The following is a 19969-nucleotide window of genomic DNA, read 5'->3' as shown; positions in this document are numbered from 1 at the left end:
ATCGGGGGGGACACTGTCCAGCTTCAAAGGGGCTGAGTGGGAGCACGGGCAGGGCGCCAACGAGCTGCCCAGCTCACACGGGAGCGTGGCCCCTGCCCGAGGAGAAAACCCTGTGGTTTGTGGTAAACATGTCTGGGGGGAAGGGGAAGCAGGAGAAAGCCTGGCTTTCCCTGAGCACTTTCCCATGCACAGTGCTGGCATGGGCACAGCACAGCATGGCCTTGCTACAGCCCAGCCCCAGAGTGTCTCCCTCTCAGCATGGAGGCTGTGCCAGCCACCAGCAGGCTCCAGGCTCTTTGCCTGGCAAACGAAAAGTGTTCCTCATGAAATCGCCATAAGCTTCACGCACCAAACCTCACACTGCTTCACAAATCAAACTGTTCCCATGTGAAAAGCCAGGGCTGCCAGGGAGTGAGTCTCATGTTTTGATGTGTCCTGGGCCCATGCTGTATCCGGCCAAAAATCTAAAGTACACATGGAGAGGAAAGGGAAATCCATTCATCGCTTCCGACTATTTACAGAGTGCTCTGGGGCCGCACGGTGCCCATGGCATGCTGAGGAAGGGATGGCAGTGAGCAGGGGCTCCCACAGTGCAGCTGCCTGGCCACCCCATGGCAGGAGCGGGGAGAGGATCTGAAAAAGGTAGATACCAGGTGCAGCTGCCCTCATTTGCTTGGAAAATGAAGCTGGCTGTAGGGGCCAGTCAGGTTAAGAACTGCATGCTTACATGTGCAACTCATTCTGTGCTTCCCTGGCAGCTGTGGGGGAGTGCATCACACAGAGCCTGAGTTAGAGTGCATTCAGTGAAATGCCCTATTTTGGGAGGATCCATTTGAGGATGGGATTATTCATGCAGAATTTTTGTGGAATGGGAGCTATATGGGGTCATTCTCTGCATCAGGCCATACCCAGGAGATCTCAGGGATCCATTGAGGAATCTGACCCAATGTGATTTGTTGTCTTGTGTTTTTTTCTAGGAGCACCTGGATAAGAGCTGTGCTGTCTATATGTGTAGATTCCTTTGGCTGGAGGTAGGGTAGGAAACCTTAGTGGGGAGTTTTGTGGCCAGCTAGGACCTTACAGCTCCAGTTTAAGTTTATCTGTCTCCAGGGGAGGCACCAGAGAGATAGGCACAGCTGAGCACAGCCGAAGCAGCTCTCCACACTTGCTCTCCTGCCACATGGAAAGCTCCAAGTTGCCCAATCCATAGGACACTCCAAGCACCTGAATATCTGCTGATTTCATGATCCTCAGCTTTTTTGCTGAATCACAACATACTAAAAAAAACCCCAAAAACAAAAAAACCCCAAAGACTGAAAAAATTACCACTTTTTGTTTTCATTTGCACATTCTAATGCATGGCACCACATGCCAGAAACCATAACGCACAGATACACTTCCTGATAGGAAATGCAACCCCCCTGCAGATCCACCAGTGGACTGGGCTGCCTCAGCAACACTTTCTAGCCCTGCTTCTCTGGATACTTGTTTTGTTTTATGTGCTCAGTGTGTCCTAGGGAGGCCCTGCAAAGTTGGGCTAAGGACTCATCCTACCAGGCAAAGGAGCATCCTGAAAGTGGGGTATATTGAGTGGGGTATCCCCAGCCTGCCTGGGCAGCTGGGAAGCAGGAGCTGCCTGCTGCCTTGGCATCCAGCACATGCCCACAGGATGAAGGACAGGCTGCTGGGAAGCCCTTTCCCTGAGGAAAGGGTGGATGTGCGGCTGTGGAGGGGCCCTTTGGCAGCTGGGGGAGGAGGGGCCATCCTGTCCCAGCTGCCGACAGTTCCGAAGTGCTCTTGCTGGCAATCGGCTTCCTGTCGATGAGCAGGCACGGGACCAGGGAATGGGGAGCAGGGAAGAGAGTTTGGGGCTCCCCCTGCTTCAGAGGCAAAGCCAGGAGCAGGTGCAGCCAGCACTTTCCCTGCCTGGCCTGTGGCTCTGCCAGCCTTGCCCACTCACCTGCCCCATCACCTGTGGGCACAGCAGCAGGTCTGGCGTGCCAGCAAACACCCATGAGATGCTGCTTTGACGTGATTTCTCAGACTGTCACTGACTCCATGGCAGGATTGGAAGGGAGAACTACTGTTAAGTGGCAGGTCTGCATGGGGGGTGCCGAAGGTGGTGGGGCACTCCCGTCCTCTGGGACCTTCATGAACAGGTGCTGTTCACTGAGCTGCTGCTGCTGGCCCCAGGGACCTGCCAGTTTGCTGCATGCTTTAAACACCTTTCTGCTGGAATTCCAGCAAGACCTTTGTTTTCCTGTAGGATACTTTCCTGCTGCCTCAGCCCCAGCTTCCCCCGACGGGGCTGGCTGTGTGCCCCTGTCCCAGGTGTGTGGACCAACATCTGGACCAGGCTCAGGCTGCTCTCCTCCAGTGCAGCATCTCAGGGCAGATGCCACAGCCGTGCCCCCTCCTCCCTCTGGAGGCTCCCCAGCCCTCCCAGGGTCCTGCTGCCACCTCGGCAGCCCCCACGGCACCCACAGCCCAGCCGGCAGTCCTGCTCAGCGATCACGGGCGGCCACACGGCTGGGAGGTGATGGGGCGCGGCTGTTAATGTGTAACTGGCACCGCCACCTTTCACCAGCTCGGGAGGAGCGGGGCCGCGGCGCAGCGGGGCCGGGGCGGCAGCCAGGCCGGGTCCCGGGCGCTGCTGAGTGCGGGGCCGGCCTGTGAGGACTCGGTGGCGGCCCAGAACCGTGCGGCCGCGGCCACACCTCGCCCGGCAGGGCCGGCTCTGCCGGCTTCCCAGCTTTCCCCGAGACTTGTTTTTCTGGCCGGAAGTTTCCTGGAGCCAAATGGCTCCTACCTGCCTGCTCTGCTGGGTCTGCAGCCTCCTCTGCGCCTGGTCAGTGGTGATGGGACACCCCTGCAGCCTTGACCACCAGGTAGGGGGGCCGTGGGGGCTGCGGCGCGGGCAGCACTGGGGGTGGGCAGGGCCGGCTCCTGGGCCTGCAGGACCGCTGGGGTGTCACGGGCAGCGGGGCCTGGCAGGCAGCTCCTGCTCTGCACGGCTCAAGAGAAGACGAGTGATGAAAACCCACGGGAGGCAGCAGAGTTAATTGGGAGATGTGCTGTGCCAGTGGCCACCAGCCACAGGGGTGGTTTGCTCATGCCCAGAGCCCGGCTGTCCTGCTCCCAGCCTTGGGCTGAACGTGTCATGTTATCCAGCCTGTTCACAGAGCACGGCCTGGGAGAGCATTGTCTGGGTCACTGCATTTCTGACTGTGGGGGTCTCTTGGCTGCAGGTGTAACACAGCTGCCCATAAGGGGTGCATGGCAAGCAGCCATGAGTCACATCCCTGAGGAGGTCCCAACCCCTCATTCCCTTCCCCAGTGCATGATGATGCAGTGACTGGAGCCAGGGTGATTGGCAAGCATGGGGGCAGGATCCCTAAACACCTGGCAAGGAGCAGGAAACACTGCTAAGCCACTGGGACAAGCACTGCAGCCAGCAGCTTGGCTGCATCAGGCAGGAGCTGAGAGAATGAAGGAAAGTGGCTGTCAGAGGCCGCTGACCTTTCCACTGAACTCTCAGTTATTCCACCCAAAAGTTTGCATTGTTTTCCAAAGCCTCCCTGAGCCCAGCTGTGTTTGAGCTGGAAACAGGGCCCGTGTGGTGCCCCTGAGGCTTGGCCCAATTATAACCCAGTCCTCAGCACCTGAGGTTTTTAAAGGCATATCTGTTCCTCTACCAAGCAGGAACAGCAGGGTCTGATAGGAGATTTAGGAGGATGAAAAGACAGGTGAAGGAAACTGAAAGCTCAGCTAGCTGGAATGTAGCCAACACAGAAATCCAGGACTATGGACCACAGTAAACTTAAATCACAGCATCTCTGCTTGCAAGGTCCAAACACAGTACTTAGCAGGAGTTTGTGCCTGCCAAACCAAACTTAAATTGCTGACCTGCTCTCTGGCAGCTTCGGTGTGGACACTTGACCCCCTCCCACTAAAAGCCCAGGCAAGAGTAACCCATGCTGTGGATTGCTCCCCAGAACTATTTGAGTTGGGGCACCCTGTTTTACTGGGAAAAAATAAATCCATCCATGTGGGTTGACATCCATCCTGCTCTGCTGGTCTTTTGGGACAGTGAATGGTCCTTGGCCTCAGGTTTCCTGATACTAACACAGCCAGCCAGCAGTAAGCCACAGCTACCTACTGTGTATCCTCAGGAAGGTGGCATAGATGGAAGCATTGGTGCATTGTCCTGCACAGGCCCCAGGGAGCTGCTCCAGGCACAGGTGACTGGTACAGGTGCCTATAGCTCTGCAGGCTGGTCAGCTTCTTGCCTGCCCTTGCAACAGGCAAGGCTTGCCTGCTTCCCTGCTCCAGCTGGGAGGATGCCCCTGTGTCACACAAGAGCTCCCAGGGGGCTGGAGGTGGGGATCCAGGGGAGGAAAAGGAAGGCCCTCTGCAAACTGACCCTGTATGACAACTGCCCTCTATGGAAGGACAGGGAGGTGACAACCTGCTGCCTTTTCACTCATCCATTTGGGTTTTTCCTCCAGCCCTGCATGCTCCTTCTTTACTGTTTCAGTCAGCTGCTCTCAGTCCTGGGCTGTCCTGCTCATCTTTCTCCATTTATCTAGGCCCACTCAGCCTGGTAGCTCATATGTTTTTTAAATATGTGTGTGTCTTTGCTTTTTTAAACTCTGCAAGAGTAATTAAGACATTGAACCTTTGAGCAGTCTCTCTATGGAGACACTCCCCATCATGGATAGCCCATCTCAACAGTAGCTCTTTTCCCAGGGGTGGGCCAACTGCAGTGGGAAGAACCTTCAGCACGCTCCAAGTTCCCTTCCAAGAAACATCAGCAGTTTGGACCTCTCCTTCAACTCCTTGGTCATGCCCCATCACAGGACTCTCTTGAAGCACTTCCCTTCCCTGCAGTCTCTCAACCTCTCCAGCAATGCCAAGCTCATGCTGAGCCCAGCAGTCTTCTCCAACCTCGGGGCGCTGCGTCTGCTGGACTTGAGCAGCTGCAGCATCACCCACATCCACGACGACACTTTCAAGGGCCTGGGAAACTTGCACACCCTGCTTCTAAGAAACAACAGCTTGCAAGAGCTTGATGTCCCTTTCCTTTTGCCGCTGAAGGCTCTTTTCCACCTGGACCTGCAGCACAACGCGCTGGTCTCTGTGGACGCTTGGAGCCTGCAGCTGTTGGAGATGGTCCCACAAGTCCATCTGGAAGGGAACCCCTGGGCCTGCGACTGCAGCGCGCACCCTCTGCAGCAGTGGCTGCGGCGCAGGCGAGGTGAGTGGAGGGCATGGGTGGCAGGGAGTGTGTCAGGCATGCAGAACCCTGAGTGCAGGAGTCTTGCTTGATCCATTTGCTTCAATCCCTGGACAAGGTCTGAGATGGCTCTCTGTCCTACCCTGTTGAGGGACAGCAAACCGAAATGTGATGTGTCTGTTCCTTGCTTACAGTTACACAGGATACCAAGGATTTCTAAGAATGTCAGCAGGATGATTTGGCTACTCTTCTGTGAAATGGGTTGCGTGCACACTTTGGCCTTTAAATCCATCTTTATGTGACTTTGTGAAGTGACCACATTTTCATTGTTGAGGAGTTGGCAGCTCCCTCTCTGGAGCCAGGTCAGGCTCCAACCATTTGAGCTCAGGTCCAAGTAAGAGCAGTGGGGTTTCTGTGGGTATCCATGAATTTGTCTGTATCCAGTTTAAAGGAGCTGCTAATCAGAGTCACACACAGTTCCTTGGTCAGGGGATTTTCCCTTTGGTTGTTTCCTACAATATGCTGAGGGTCAGCGAGTCTGTAAGGCAGAGCCAGGAGCACCTTGCAATGCAACCCCTCAACCCAGGAGCAAACGGGGATCATCTTCTCTAAACTGGAGAGGGGATGGGTGCAGACCCCCATCTCACCTTAGCCCATTTGTCTCCCAGCTGTGCAGGTGACCTGCGTGTCCCCCCCAGAGCTGAGGGGCCAGGAGATCACAGCTCTGGATTCTCAGGACCTGGGCTGCCAGGTTAAGCAGCGGTTTGCTCGTGAGCTCACCACACCACAGAATATCACAGTGACTGAGAACAACAGTAAGTTGTGCAGAGGTGTCCATAAGGTCTAGCACCTTCCTGTCCTCTGTCATACTGGGTGGGGCTGTAGGTGGAGACCCCCCGCTCTGCCCCACAGTCCCAGAGGCTCAGGCTGCTGGGCCACGCTCATGCAGTGGCTTGGTGGGAGGGTGGCCAACTCCTGGAGGTGTTTGCTGGCTTTGTGACAGGAAAGTTAACAGGTCCACGAAGCCACATGGAGCACAGACTCCACAGTGATGGGCAGCAGTACCAGCCAGCTCTCAGGCAGTTTTGCCCCCAGTGTTCACACCCCCTGGGTGTGTTACAGGCTGACCATGTGCCTTTCCTGTGTCACAGGCACTGCACTGCCTGCTGGGAAGGGGGGAAGGAGCTGGCCATACCTGGTGGGATTCCTGGTGACAGCGATTGGCATCTCCATCCTGATTGCACTGGCTGCCAAGTGCAAGCTTGCCCACAAGAACTTCGCCAGCTACCGCCACCGGCCGCTGCCTGAAATCAGCTCCATCGGACGCAGCCCCATGGAGGATAGCAGCAGCTGGGACAGGGGCTCCTGTGGGAGCCATTCCATAACTGATGCCGCTGACCTGCAAGCTGAGGATGATGATGGCTTCATCGAGGACAACTACATCCAGCCCAGTGAGCAGCTGCCAACAAAAGAGGAGCGGGAGTTGCATCGCTCCATCTGAGCTTACAAGCTTACAGCTCAGCCACCACTGCTGTGGCCTCTTGCTGTCTCCCTGGCTCCACCCCTTTCCCACCAGTCCTTGGCTTTGGGCCCCACATGTTTGGGGCAGGAGGAAGGGAGCAGGGAGGAGGGGAGGGAGGGATGGGCTAGGAATGATGATGGAGGCTGAAGGCAGCTGGTCGCAGAGTGTCCCAGCATGACACCACTAGGCTGCACTGCAGAGGGACACCAAAGCAGGTGCTGCTTTCCCAGCCTTGCTCAGATGCTGAAGATGAAGGAGATGGTGCCTATCGTGCCCGGGAAGCCAGGTGAAGTGGGAAGAGGAGCCTGCCCTGGTGCTGCCATGGGGTCCTGGCCCCACTGCCCCATGGCACCAGAATCAGCCCTGCTCTGTCCCTCAATGCATTGTCACTCTGAGGTGTGATTAAAGCATGATTTAGCCCTCCCTCTGCCTGCAGTAGTTTGGTGGGACTCTCCCAGTGGCAGTGCTGGGAGGAGACTCCCAGCCCCACAGCTGGGGTGCAGCTTTTTTTGCATGTGCTTTCAAGGACCATAAATACATTACTCTAACTGTGGCAATGAAAGACCACATCTGTGGCACAGTGAGTGCTCTTGTCCAAACAAATATTTCACCTGCTCTGGTGTAGGCCCTAGTGCACCATCACAGGGTTTCTGTGCATGTCTCTTCAGCCACAGCCCTTCTTTCTTTTCTCTCTTTCCTCTCCAGGAAGACAAGCTAAAAGACACCTTTCCCCTGTCAGCTCTGCAGAGCTGAGCAAACTTATTAGTGCTGCTAGTTGCAGTGCCAGGCCCATGCACTGGGGCGAGGTGACCCTCTCCCCCAGCACCCATTACAGAGTTCCATGTGTCTCTTCAGCTGTGGACTTGTACAAATGCAATAATTTTTACATTCCTGTCATCTTTGTGGTATGATGAACAGCACATGAGACACAGGTAACTGTGAGCTATTTCTGCTGGAGTTGGTCGTGCCTTCATGGGTTACTCTGGAGTTAAAAACAGGGAGCAGGAGTGGCATTCACCTTTAGTAAGTGATTCATAAGGCTGGTACCAACTGATTGGGAAGATTTTCCGTCATGCTCCAGAGCATGAGATAACACAGGACAGCATTTCTCAAAGCTCTGCCACACAGCTAATTCCCCCACCTCCTTTAAACCTCTATTTCACTGCTAACTGCCTTTCTATTTCTCCATTCATTAAAACATTTAGTTTATAAAAAAGGTAAATAATACACCTCAGAGAATGCAAACCAAAGGGGGAAAATGGGTCAGGTATTGGATGGATGAGACAGGGTAGAAAGCAAATGTGCCACTTGAAGCCTTAGCAGGATGAAAACCTGTTGGCTTCTTTCAGTGGTCAGCCAGCTTTTGCTCTTAAATACCATATTTCTAAAGTGAGCTTTACTTTTTCAGTTACTGTCTCATAGTCTCATAATTTGCCTTCTGGGCTCATCAGCTACCTATGAAAATACACTATACACTGTATTTTTGTAAATTTCTAATATCTTTTGGGTTAGAGATTTAAATTTGAGGGCTGGAAAAAAGCATTTCAGTTATCTTTTGGAGGGTATTTTCTGGGCTTTTCAACATGCTTTTCAATCACGTGAATTCATGCTTGATGCAGTCTTTTCTTTTTAGTCTCAGTGATGTCTTAAAAGAAGTTAAAAATACAAGCACCCGGGCTTATTTGTCCAGGATCTTACTCACCAGTCCCTCAGCATTGGATGGCTTGTTTACTTTGACCCTGCTCATAAGTCCACTCATTTATTTTTTAGCCAAGCAGACATGGCAGGTTTTTTTTTTTCTGTATGTGTGTGTGTGTGTCCTCAGGCAGCTGCAGTGCAAGTGAGCAGGAACCTGGCAACTCATGTTTGGGGGAAAATACATCTGGCATGCAGAGCTGGGAATACAAAGGGTCAGAGCATGAAAAGGAGGATCCTTCTCCAGGGGTCCACCCAGGAAGCTGCCATGAGGGCCTGGCTGAGGCTGGCTGGGACCAGGAGCAGGTATGCAGGCAGACTGGTTCCAGGTGCGAGGCTCAGCCCTGCCACAGGGTGAAACAGCTTCTCTGTAAACAAGCTAGCCAGCACTGACATATTCAGAGGCTTTGTGTGCTCCATGTGAGCATCTTTCAGGGGCATAGTGAGGTCTCATGTTCACAGAGCAGTGGTAAGGGGATCTGGATACATCTGGGTTCTTAAGCAGAGAGATTAATATGGATCTGGAGGTGGGAATCACCTGGAGGTGGAGGTGTATCACAAAAGAAGTACATGCATTTTTGGGGCTGTGGTGGCATTGCCACACTAGCTGGTGATCCAAAACCACAGCCACACGAGGGACCCTGGGCTGCTGTGATTACTGCCCTGGGCTGAGGCCAGCCCTGACACCTCTGCTCTGCAGAGAGGCCTGCACTCAAGTATCAGCCTTCAACACAATCAACTTCTGTAACACTTTATTATGTATGTCCACACACAACGCAGGAACCAAAACCAAACCACACCTGTGCTGCAGAGGGGAGTCAGTGATTGGGCAGCACAGGCTGTCCCTCTGGGCAGCTGGACAGCCAGCCACCATCTTCAGGCACAGCCTGTTCTTAGCCATTATCTCCTTGGGTTGCTGGCCCACAGTCAATCACCCTTTCCTGGCACAAGTCACAGGCACTTGGGGCACATTTTGAAGGGGCTGTGGAGGGGACAGGATTCACATTGACATGCAGGCAGCACGGAGCTGCGAGCTGGGCACAGTCACGCCTCTTCACAGAAATGCCCAGATGTGCAAAACAGCTGGTGTGCAGGCAGCTGTGGCCTGCCAGCACGTGCAGGCTGCTGGAGCTGGCAGTCACTGCTGGACCTCTGGTGCTGGCAGAGGGGGTGCAGCCGGGCATAACTGCACATGCATTGTCAAAGGCCTGCAGAGCAGCAGTAATGGTGATGGTGGTGCAAGATGCAAGACCATTCAGCTCTGGCCTATCCCCTCCTGTGTAAGCACAGGGGTCCCTGGTGGACCTGAGGCCAAACAGCCTAGAGGGGAAGAACAACTCAGCTTTCAAGAGATTTAGCACAAGAGGATCTGAGCTCACCACCACCTTCTGAGCTCCTGGGCAGATTAAGGGAGGAGATGCAGAGAGAAGAGGAAACAGCAGTTTAATAAAATCTACAGATGATGTGAAAGTGGCAGAGGAAAATGTAGAAATAACAGAGATACAGAGAGAAAAGCTCAAATTATGTACCTTTACATTGGGGAAAACAATCCAAGGCTTCAAGCAGAGGAAAGTCAGCAAGAGCAGGTGAATACAGATGTGGTTTCATGAGATCTCACTGCATTGGGAATGGTTGGTCTGGAGCTGTGAAGGGGTGAAGCCCTCAGTGACCAGCTGATGGTAAGCTCTGACACTGCCTCCAGGTGTAACATGGACAGTGATTTGTGCTGTTAGCAAGGGAATCAGCTACCATCCTCTTCCAAATGATTTTGCTATCAGGCACCAAAAAACAATAGCTCAGTCTTGTTCCATTGCAGAGGACACTTGGCAAATAATGAGCAAAACCAACATCTGGAGCAGAGCAACTCAGGTGAAGGAAAGATGGGAGCAGACAAGATGAAGAATCACAGAACAGTCTGAGCTGGAAAGGGTCCAGAAGGATCACAAAGTCCAGCTCTGAAGAAAATGACCCACGTGGGGTTCAAACCCATGACCTTGGTGTTATTAGCACCATGCTCTGGCCAACTGGCTCAGAGGAAGAGGTCATGCAGGAGCATCTCCAGCAGGAGGTTGGGATCTATTTCTATGAAAAGGGCAGTGAAATGGTTAGTGAGTCTATGAGGGAAATGAGAATTTTGTCAGGTAAATTAGACTTAAGTCACAGGAAAAGTTCCTGGGGTGAATTGTTAGTCTGCCTCTGGTAGAGAGACCTTGGTGATAAAACAAGACACCTTGTAAAGATAAAACACCAAAAAAACTCCAGGTAAGGCCCAAGTGACAGTAGAGGAACTTTTCTGCCCTGCAGCAGCTGCAGCACTTGGGAGACAGAAACAGCATGGAAACAAGCAGGGACTGGGATGGGCTGCTGGGCTCCTGCCTCTGCCTGGGAAACTCCTGTGGGAGGGCACAGCGCTCTCCCCTGGCACAGCTTCTGCAAAGGGCAGCCTCAGCCCCAGGGTTTGGGCATCTCATCACCATCCCCCAGCAACTGCACCTTGCTGTTTGTGGCTCATGTAGCTGGAGCATCCTGGCATGATAACACAGCCCCAACACTGAGTCCAGTACAGATAGCCCATCAGGGCCTTGACACCAACGTGGCTTGATCACCCCTTTGATAAACCACAGGCGATGGTGGGCTGCAGAAATGTAACACTAGAACAGATCCTGGCATTGCAAACACAAACAGCATTTCATGTGAGGTCCAGCCATGCTGTGGCTCTGGCACACACAATCCTATGCAAATCCCACACTCATTCCCACAGACACCGGTGACTTTTGGGAGCAGCCCCTGCAGCCATACCTCCCACCAGGCTCCCTCGTGCCTGCTGACACGCAAAGTTTCTCCTGCCATTCACCAGCTGCTAGAGGCTCTACTTCACTCAAGAGCTGGAGGCTCTGCCCAGAGCACAGGTTGGTTTTATACCACCCACAATTACAGCCTCTCCTGCCAGGAGAGTGTATGACACAGTTCCAGGAACTGCAGGAACCAAACAAGTACTGGGGTTCCCAGGGGTACAGGACAGGCTCACCTTCACTCTGTAATATGGTCACAGCCAGGCAGGCAGCAGCTGACACAGGAGGCTTTGTGGAGATAAAATGCCAGCCAGGTCAGAGCCCATCCACGTGCCCTGAGTCTGTGCTGTGCCACCAGCCTGGGGCAAAGCAAATGCCAGTCATCTCCACCAGAAACACAGGGCACACTGCAGCTCTCGCCCTTCCTTGGGGAAAGGCCATCACTGACAGGTTGTATCCACTAAGGCTCACACAGAGGTGTCCTGGGTCAGATCAGGTTGGCCATGCTGGAGGTGGGGGGGAGCCGCCTGTTTCCAGCGAGGCGGCCGGAGATGGTGAAGACGCGGATGTCGCCGGCCTCCAGGCTCCGGGGAGCCGCCCGGCGGCAGGAGGTGCACAGCAGGTACAGCAGCAGGCAGAGGAGGATGGCACTGCCGGCAGTCAGGAGGATGACCCCGCTGGTGAACATGCTGGCCAGCGGCCGTGCGGGGCTGAGCTGCATGGTGGTGGTGGAGAGGATGGTGAGCACCACCCCGCAGACCAGCAGCACCAGGGCGCTCAGCAGCAGCACCAGGCAGTCCGAGAAGCCTCCGCTCTTGAGGAGCTCGATCTGATCCCGGCTGCGGATGCAGTTCATGTCCTGGATTGCAGAGCTCAGCAGCTGCTTCAGCAGCACGAGCAGGGCCAGCAGGCAGAGTGTGGTGCCCACGGCGAGCCGCCACTCTCCGGACCGGCTGCTGGTGCTGTACAGCAGGATGATGCCCCCAATCCCGCAGGCCAGGATCAGCACCACGGCCATCCCATAGCACAGGATGGACTTCTTGGGGTCCTGGAACCACCAGAGCTCCACATGCTCTTCCAAGATATTCCTCTGGATGTGGTCCGCATCCGCAGGGGTGCGGGGGCTGCTCAGCTCTGCCAGCTCTGGCATGGTGGGCAGCTGGGTGAAGAGGGCACAGAGGTGGCACAGATGAATTTGCACCCTCACAGCAAATGGAGGGTCAATGCAGCAGCAGTGGTGAAGGCAGCTGCATTTCTCCAGCAGTGATGTCTCGGTCTCATTCTTTAGATCCTGATGGAATTTCCTTTTGCAGTAGTGCCACCTGGAGAGCTATGGTCCACATGCTGGGGTTGAGCCCACCACCGAGGCAGGCCTGTGAAACTTGATGGAGCATTCCCAGAGCAGCACCACAGGGGAACTGCCAGGGCTGTCTCCTTCCTTTCCTGTGTCTTTCATCTGAAAAAGTCAAGAAGAGAAGATATCATTAACCAGAGACCCTGCTCCCCTGTACCAAATAATCCTGTGCCAAACCCTGGGCCTTGGTTGCTCAGGCTGGCCTGCAGACCTTGCTGTGCCTGCCTCACAGGAGCCCTGTGTGCTTCAGCTGCATGTCTTCGTGGGAGACCTCTGTGTGCTGTGGGGGAACCCCAGCCTGCCCCAAGTTCGAGTCTCCTGCCTCCCCAGTGCTGTGTGCCCTGCTCAGAGGCTGCTGGCACATTGCTGCCTGAAGGACTCTGCCTGCAGCTGGTGCTGGCAGCAGGGCAGGGACAGAGCAGAGGCAGGTCCCTTCTGGGATAAAGCCCCATTCACAGCTCTGGCTTCACATGCTCCCTCATCAGCATCAGCCTCTTGTCACCAACTGGCTCTGCTGCGCAGAAGGGGAGGTGGGGGTCAGGACCAGGGTTTAACCCTTCCACTCCAGTGGCTGGAAGAGTGAGATCTGCCATAGCTGCACGTTCTCAGCCCTGTCCCCATCCCTGCACTGCCAGTGGTTTCCCCTCAGAAATTCCCTACAGAAATATGGTAGCTACATGTCCAGTGATCTCAGCACTTCCCTGGAAAGAGCCCTTAGCTGTGGCCTGGCACCCTGAGATTTTGCTCTCCTTGCTACTGGTCTGTGAAGCATTTTGCCACTGGAGGGGAGCAGAGGAAGGGCAGCACTGGCTCCGAGGTGCTGTGCTTAGCTGGGCTCCCCTGGGCACAGCACCTTGTCTCAGCCCACCACTCCTGGTTCCCAGGCTTGTGTCCCTGCTGTCCTGGCCCCCCTTGATGCTTCTTTGGGTACAGTTTTAGACCAAGAGTGGAAACCACTTGCATTTCTCTTACATAATGTTCCTCCCTGGCATGTGAGTGCTCCAGCTGGTCTCACAGCACCACAGGGACCCTCTAGGCCAGCTAGTACCCAAACCATGGAGAGGTGCTGGAGAGGACAGCACAGGAGCATGTCAGCAATGGCTGAGCCTGGGAGACATGGGGCAGCCCTGGAGACGCAGAACAGCCTCTCTGGTCACCTCCTAGACAGGATAATGCACCCTTGACCACACAGGCACACACATGAACTGCTCTGAGTCCTACAGGAGCCCATGGCAGGGACAGGAACTGACTCACGTCCCTTGTGTCAGAGCTGTGTCACTTCTGGGCGGGGGGACAGCCACCCTGCCTGCTAGAAATGGCTCTCAGGAGCCCATCAGGCCACGTCAAACACACTCTGTTTGTACCCTGCTCTGCTCAGCACTGGGCTCAGGGCTCATTACACACAGGCAGGGACAATTTATGACCCCCACACGTGGCAGCTCTGCACACACCAGGGATCTTTCCTCCCATCGCTCTCCCTGTCTCTGCTCTCCACAGACCGCATCCCTTATGGCAATGCCTTTGATGCCAGCAAACACCTCAGACCCCTCTGTCGGGGCCCAGCCAACACGGCCGGGGGGAGAGGGAGGACAACTGTGCGGGGAGTGCCGAACCAGACACCGCCTGACAGTGTCAGGCCAGGCTCCTCCTGAGTCACTCCCCGGCTGCGATGGAGCATGAGGTCACTGTGGCCTGGCTCCGGGCCTGCTGCCAGCGGCTGCACGGGTGCGGGTGCGGGTGCGTGTGCGGGCAGCCCGGGTGCGGGTGCGGTGCGGATGCGGGTGCGTATGCGGGCAGCCCGGGTGCGGGTGCGGTGCGGGTGCGTGTGCGGGCAGCCCGGGTGCGGGTGCGGGTGCGGTGCGGGTGCGTATGCGGGCAGCCCGGGTGCGGGTGCGGTGCGGGCAGCCCGGGTGCGGGTGCGGGTGCGTGTGCGGGCAGCCCGGGTGCGGGTGCGGGCAGCCCGGGCGCGGCGCACGGCGGGTCCCGCACGGGGCTGGTCCTGCTCGGGGAGCCGGGCAGCGCTGGCTGCGGCACAGACCCCCAGGACACAGAGGAGACACCCTTGCTGGAAGAACCGTGGGAGACATACAGCTCCTGGCTGGAGCCACAGCCACCAGAAAGCAGCAGTTAGAGAGAGAAAAGAGCTGTGGCTGAGCGTGGTTTGTGCCTGCTGGGCGCGTTGGTTTGTGCCTGCTGGGATGCACTTTGATTTTGCATGAGGCAGCAGATACCTTGTGTGTGCCCAGGACACAAGTCCCCAGGAAGGTGAGGATGTCACGGGGCACTATTCAAGTAGAGAGAGGCAAGGAGACATTGAGTCTGGAGTTGTTCCCTTAGCCGATGCAAATCAGCTTGGTTCTAAACATTGCTCTCTCTTGTGCCTTATCTCCTCCTTACCAGTGAATGGGTGAGTCTAGTAGGTAGCATGTTTGTAGATTAGATTGAGATTTCAAGAGGACATAAAGCTTGGAGAAGTGCAAAGTCTGTGTCCTTCTGCTGCTTGACCTAAGTTACACGAGTCAAACAGTAAACAAGGAAACCACAACAGCATGAACCACAATGAGGGAAAATGTGATCAAAAATCAAGATGCAGCACTGCATTCTTGTGTTACTTTTTAAAATTTAACCATTTGAGTTTTTTATTTGCTCAGAAGAAGGGCAAGGGAGCAAAATAAAACCATAGGAGCATCTGGCTGAGGAACAAAATTAGGTATCACCTCTACAAGCACGTATTTCCCAGTGTTATATTAACCTCTATTAAGCAGATTATTTGGAGAGTTTCCCAGTGTTGCATTAACCTCTATTAAACAAATGATTTGGAGAGGCAAAGGCTTCCACTGGAGTGTGCTTTCATGTTTCCTTGCGTCTGTTTGAAAATGTTCTGGGAATATAATCTTTTGCTCTAAAACCATTCACACTTGCTTCTCTAGACCCTGAGGGCTTTTGCTGCTAATAACAGTATTTTTACTCCTAGAATCACAGAATAATTAAGGTGGGATGGGACCTTGTGAAGGCACCTGCTTAAAGAAGAGTTCACCTAAAAGTCAGACTGAGCACGTCAGGGCCCCATTCATTTACATGCCCCATTCATTTACATGCCAAGGATCTGTAGCCCCTCAGGGATCATTCCAGCGTTAAATCACCCTCATCATGAAAACATTCCTCCTTAAATCTAGCTACAGTTTCTCATTCCTCAGGCTGGGTGCATTGCCTCCCACCCTCTTCAGAAAACCCTTTCTATGTTAAACCAAAGCAGCCCTATCCTGGACTGTCCTTGAAGAAGGGATGAACTTTGATCTCACAGCAGCTTTGCTGATCTGCTTTCTTGGCCCTGTGCAGCACATCACTTTGCCCAGATTAGACTGAGAGAAGGGAAGGAATATAGATGCCTGCTCTGCCATGAGGGAGGACAGCCACCCAAAGCTGTTGTCCCTTCTTTTGGTGTTCTTTGGGCTACCTGGTCTCACTGGTCTGGGACAGACCATAACAAGCCAGTGGCCCATCAGATTGGTGTATTTGATAGTGTGGATCACAGGTCATTAATCTCTACATTTACTCACTACTGAAGTCAGCACCTTCTGTGCTTCTATCACTGTATGCAAGAGAAAAAGGAGGCGAGCACCAGCACAGCCGCACAATGCTTTAAGTCCAAACAGCACATTTCAGGAAAAAAATGACATGCTGTCCTTCCCCACTGCTGGCTGGCAGCTGTGGAGGAAGAGCAGGAAAGCACTAGGAATGCAGGAAAACAAAAATATTCATGTTTTTCCTTTTCCATTGTGTTGGTTGTTTTTTTCTTTCCCTGCTCTGACAACATTTAAGTGGAAATTGAGGGTCATCATCAATGTGCTCCTGGCCACTCCTGGCTGCAGGTGTGGGAGATGTACCCTGGCTGAACGCCTCGGAGTGATACATGCATATATTTAGTAACTTATAAACTTTTTGTGCCTGACAGACTGATAACTGGCAGACAGGCCATGGACTGTACATTAATTAACAATTCAATTTCAGAACCACATGCAATTCAGCTCTTGAAATATTTCTCACTTCCCTCCTCTTCTCAAACCCAGGGTACCCCTCGAAACAATGCTTACCCACAGGGTTTAGGAGGGGAAGTCTGGGGATGAGACAGGCTCCTGCAGTATTTCCTTGTACTTCCAGCCTTGGAAGGGTTTCATGCAGCTTTTATGTGGACGTTGTAAGCATCATGGAGACTGGGAGAGTCCAACAAGATTTCCTATAAAATAACAATACATAAAATTATTTACCTGAGCAGTGTGGATGAGAGCCAACAGAGTTTCACAATCTCAAGCAAATCCAAGCCATCTCAGCCCTCTGTTTCCCCAGTCCATCACAGCTTATTTGCTTCTTCACCTGATCTGTCCATAGCCTGTTTGGGATGGACCTGCCACCACTCAGTGCCTCACAAAAATCTTTAGTCCAGAATAGGCATAAACATTTTCCCATAATTTCATGTAATTTTTTCAACCTCCAATGCTTTAGGAAACATTTCTTTAGCAAGAGAGTCAGCTCTGAATTGTTGTATGTCCCTTCCAACTGAAACAGTACATTCTATTCTGTCTATTGTGTTCTAGTTTGTCTATTCTAGCCTATTGTGTTGTCTATTCTATTGTATTTCAATGGAAAAGGACCTAAAATGATCATCTAGTCCAACTGCCTGACCAATTCAGGGCTGACCAAATTAAAGAATGTGTTTTAGGGCATTGGCCAGAAGCCTCTTCAATACTGACAGGTTTGGGGTATCAATCAATTCTCTAGGAAGTGTCTTCCAGTCTTTGACCACCTTTTCAGTAAAGAAATGCTTCCTAAGCATATCTGATTCTGTCCTAACTCCCTATAAGCTCAAAGAGAATACAGCTCATGTATCTTGTTTTATGACTGAATTATTGTCGGTGCACAAACCAGAAGCTCTGAGTGCCATGGTGCTTGAGGCCTGTCTGTGCACCTGGGAGCATGTGGGAAGATTCTCTCTCTGAGAACTCAGGACTGGGAATAGAGGAACATGCAAGGAATGGGTGTAATGGGCCTTTTATGTGGCATCTATCTGTCTTGCCCAAAATCCTAGCTCGAGAGCCACACTCCTTTGCCTGCCACACCAACCACCAATTCCCAATGCTCCTCCTTTCCTGGGCTGCTCAGGATCCATGCAAACCTGTGCAGTTTGTTCTGCACCTCTGGGGAGAGCCCACCCTCTCTCCCCTGACAGATGGATAATGCTGTCCCAGCAGTGAGCATCTGTCCCAGCAGTGCTCCTGCCATGAGACCCCGTTTGGGAAGCCCCAGGGAACCCTGGCTGATGGTGGATTGTCCCTTCCTTTCCCCAAGCCTAGGGGTTCTGCTCTTAGGGATGGTGGAGGGCTTCTTGTAACAGGGTCAGTGCACAGCTGCCTTTTACACAGATCTAGACCGTTTTGGCACGCTCCATTGTGAAATGTCACGTTCCCCTTCCTCTTTGTACGCTCAACAGGCATCCATTATCCTGACCCCACAGAGCCTGTCCTGATACACCTCTGCCAAGGGTGGCCTGGGAGTTCCAAGGGAACAAGAAACTCCCAAGCCTGACGTGGTGAGAGCAAACAATAGCACAAGGAAGAAATGAATTGGAGGCAAGAAGCAGGGTCTCTTAAGAAGTGAGTCTGAAGCAGCCTCGAACCTGCCAGCAGCTACTGCGCAGCTCCCAGGGAGGAAGGGATCACTCACCTGCCGCAGACACTGCCCACATGCGACAGCCCGGCACACTTCCCTGCTCCAGGCTGGCAGCAATGGTTTTTCCTGGCTTTCCTTCCACTGGATCCAGCTAACGAGGGAGCCTACGGGGAAAATCTCTTCCCTTCCTCTCGCAAGTGCCTGCCAGGAGCCAGGCGAGGCTCCCCTTCCCGGTGCCGCGGCAGCACCGCGGTCCGGCGGCCGCCCTCGCCTCCTGCCCGGGCAGGTGCATTCCCCAGCTGGGTGGCGTCTCAGCAAAGCTGCTGCTGCTCTTGGAGCCGCGCCGGTGTGCAGGTGCTACTCCTCCCTCCTCGGGCAGGATCTGGCCTCTGGCCACACACCGATCCTGGAAGGTGGCTCATTTCCTCCCAGCTGGAGGTGAAGTGGTGCCAGAGCAGCTCCCAGGCAGTAAGGAGTAGTGCTAGGGGACATTTGACACACTCAGCAAGTATTTGGTATTAAATAAGGTAGCTCCTGCTTTACTTTATAGGTTAGGGCCATCCAGTCATATCAGGACTGCTTCTTTCTGTGTCAGAAGTTCAGGCAAACACTCAAGTCAGAAAAGATGTTACTGTCACATCTTCCCAACAAAAGGCAGCTGCACAACCCCCTCCCTGGGAGACATCAGCACCAGCAGAGTTTACTAAGCTGCAGAAGAGCTGATTTCCTGGTAATCCAGAGGGGAAAAAAGTGTAACTATTTTGAGAGGAATCAGGGAAACAGAAAAACATTCATTTAAGAGCTGAAGAATAACAAAAGGGAGTAGCAGGAATGTTGAATTCAGTAGGGGAATGGGATTCCCAGACTGATCAATGTCCCCTCCTTCCTGGCTAGGTTTCATGATGGCAGAAGGGATCATTACCGTTAGTCTGAGCAGCTGGAAAATCACCAGGGAAATGCAGGAAGGAGAGAATAGGACTGAACAACAGCTCTTGCTTAGCTAATGGATAGGGAGGCTTGGTTATTAAGTCACATGCTACTTTTTTATCAGGCTCTGAGAAGGGAAGCTTAGGATATGCTAATCAAATAGAAACCAAGTAGTGTGACAGGTTCAGGAATTTGTCTGAGAAAAATCTGATACGTCTTTGGAGACTTGTGAAACATCATCAGTCCAAAGGATGTTGTCCTACACATAAAAAACAAATGGTATGTGATAGGTTTTCCTCTACAAACACCTTTGAACAATGAGCGTGACCCTATCCAGAAGAACCTGGTTTTTAGTTGGCCCAGTTAGCAAAAAAAGCATCTAAGGGGAAACCTTATTCAGATAGCCATGTAGTCATTTTAAAAAGTGGGCTGTAGCTTTATAAGAGCATGAAATCCTTACCAGCTCCTTTAGGGAGATACCAGTAGGAGAAACAGAACAATGAAGGTCAAGAGAGGATGAAAGCAGAAAATGATTTTGCACCCTGAGAGAATTCAGAAGACCATTAGCACACAAAACCATAATCCAGTTACAGATTAGTTCTAAAACATTTATAGAGTTTGTGTGTGGGAGTTTGACCTTGGTCTGCTTTTCCCAGTATAAAAGGGGCTTGTACATCTACTTTGCTTCCAGCAGGTCTGTTGAAGTTTAGTTGTAACACTCTGCTGTGCCTGATGTTTAATGCTCCCCTATACAAACAGTGTTTTAGCTGCCCCTT

The 19969-nt window shown here is 53.0% G+C and overlaps 2 protein-coding genes across 3 annotated transcripts; one reads left to right on the top strand and one right to left on the bottom strand.

Moving 5' to 3' along the window:
• The first annotated feature begins 4777 nt into the window (after window positions 1-4777).
• On the top strand, window positions 4778-6737 carry C9H1orf210 (chromosome 9 C1orf210 homolog). Its single transcript, XM_036387367.2, has 3 exons — window positions 4778-5257; window positions 5905-6051; window positions 6388-6737. The coding sequence occupies exons 1-3, from the start codon at window positions 4846-4848 to the stop codon at window positions 6735-6737; spliced, it is 909 nt and encodes a 302-aa protein (XP_036243260.1). The 5' UTR covers window positions 4778-4845.
• On the bottom strand, window positions 6658-12969 carry TMEM125 (transmembrane protein 125). Of its 2 annotated transcripts, XR_004980689.2 has the most exons (3): window positions 12811-12969; window positions 11482-12701; window positions 6658-6695 (listed from the first exon to the last, which is right to left on the bottom strand). XR_004980689.2 is itself a non-coding variant. In XM_036388350.2 (2 exons), exon 2 carries the CDS (start codon window positions 12393-12395, stop codon window positions 11733-11735), a length of 663 nt encoding a protein of 220 aa, XP_036244243.1. In that variant the 5' UTR covers window positions 12396-12701; window positions 12811-12969; the 3' UTR covers window positions 9880-11732. The 2 variants fall into 2 exon arrangements, 1 of the variants encoding a protein (XP_036244243.1); XM_036388350.2 differs by lacking the exon at window positions 6658-6695 and having other exon boundaries at window positions 9880-12701.
• Window positions 12970-19969: the final 7000 nt, after the last annotated feature.

Source organism: Molothrus ater, chromosome 9, assembly GCF_012460135.2.
Source record: "Molothrus ater isolate BHLD 08-10-18 breed brown headed cowbird chromosome 9, BPBGC_Mater_1.1, whole genome shotgun sequence".
Lineage (NCBI taxonomy): Eukaryota > Metazoa > Chordata > Aves > Passeriformes > Icteridae > Molothrus > Molothrus ater.
Note: the sequence above shows the minus strand (reverse complement) of the source record. Positions and strands in the feature narration are given on the sequence as shown.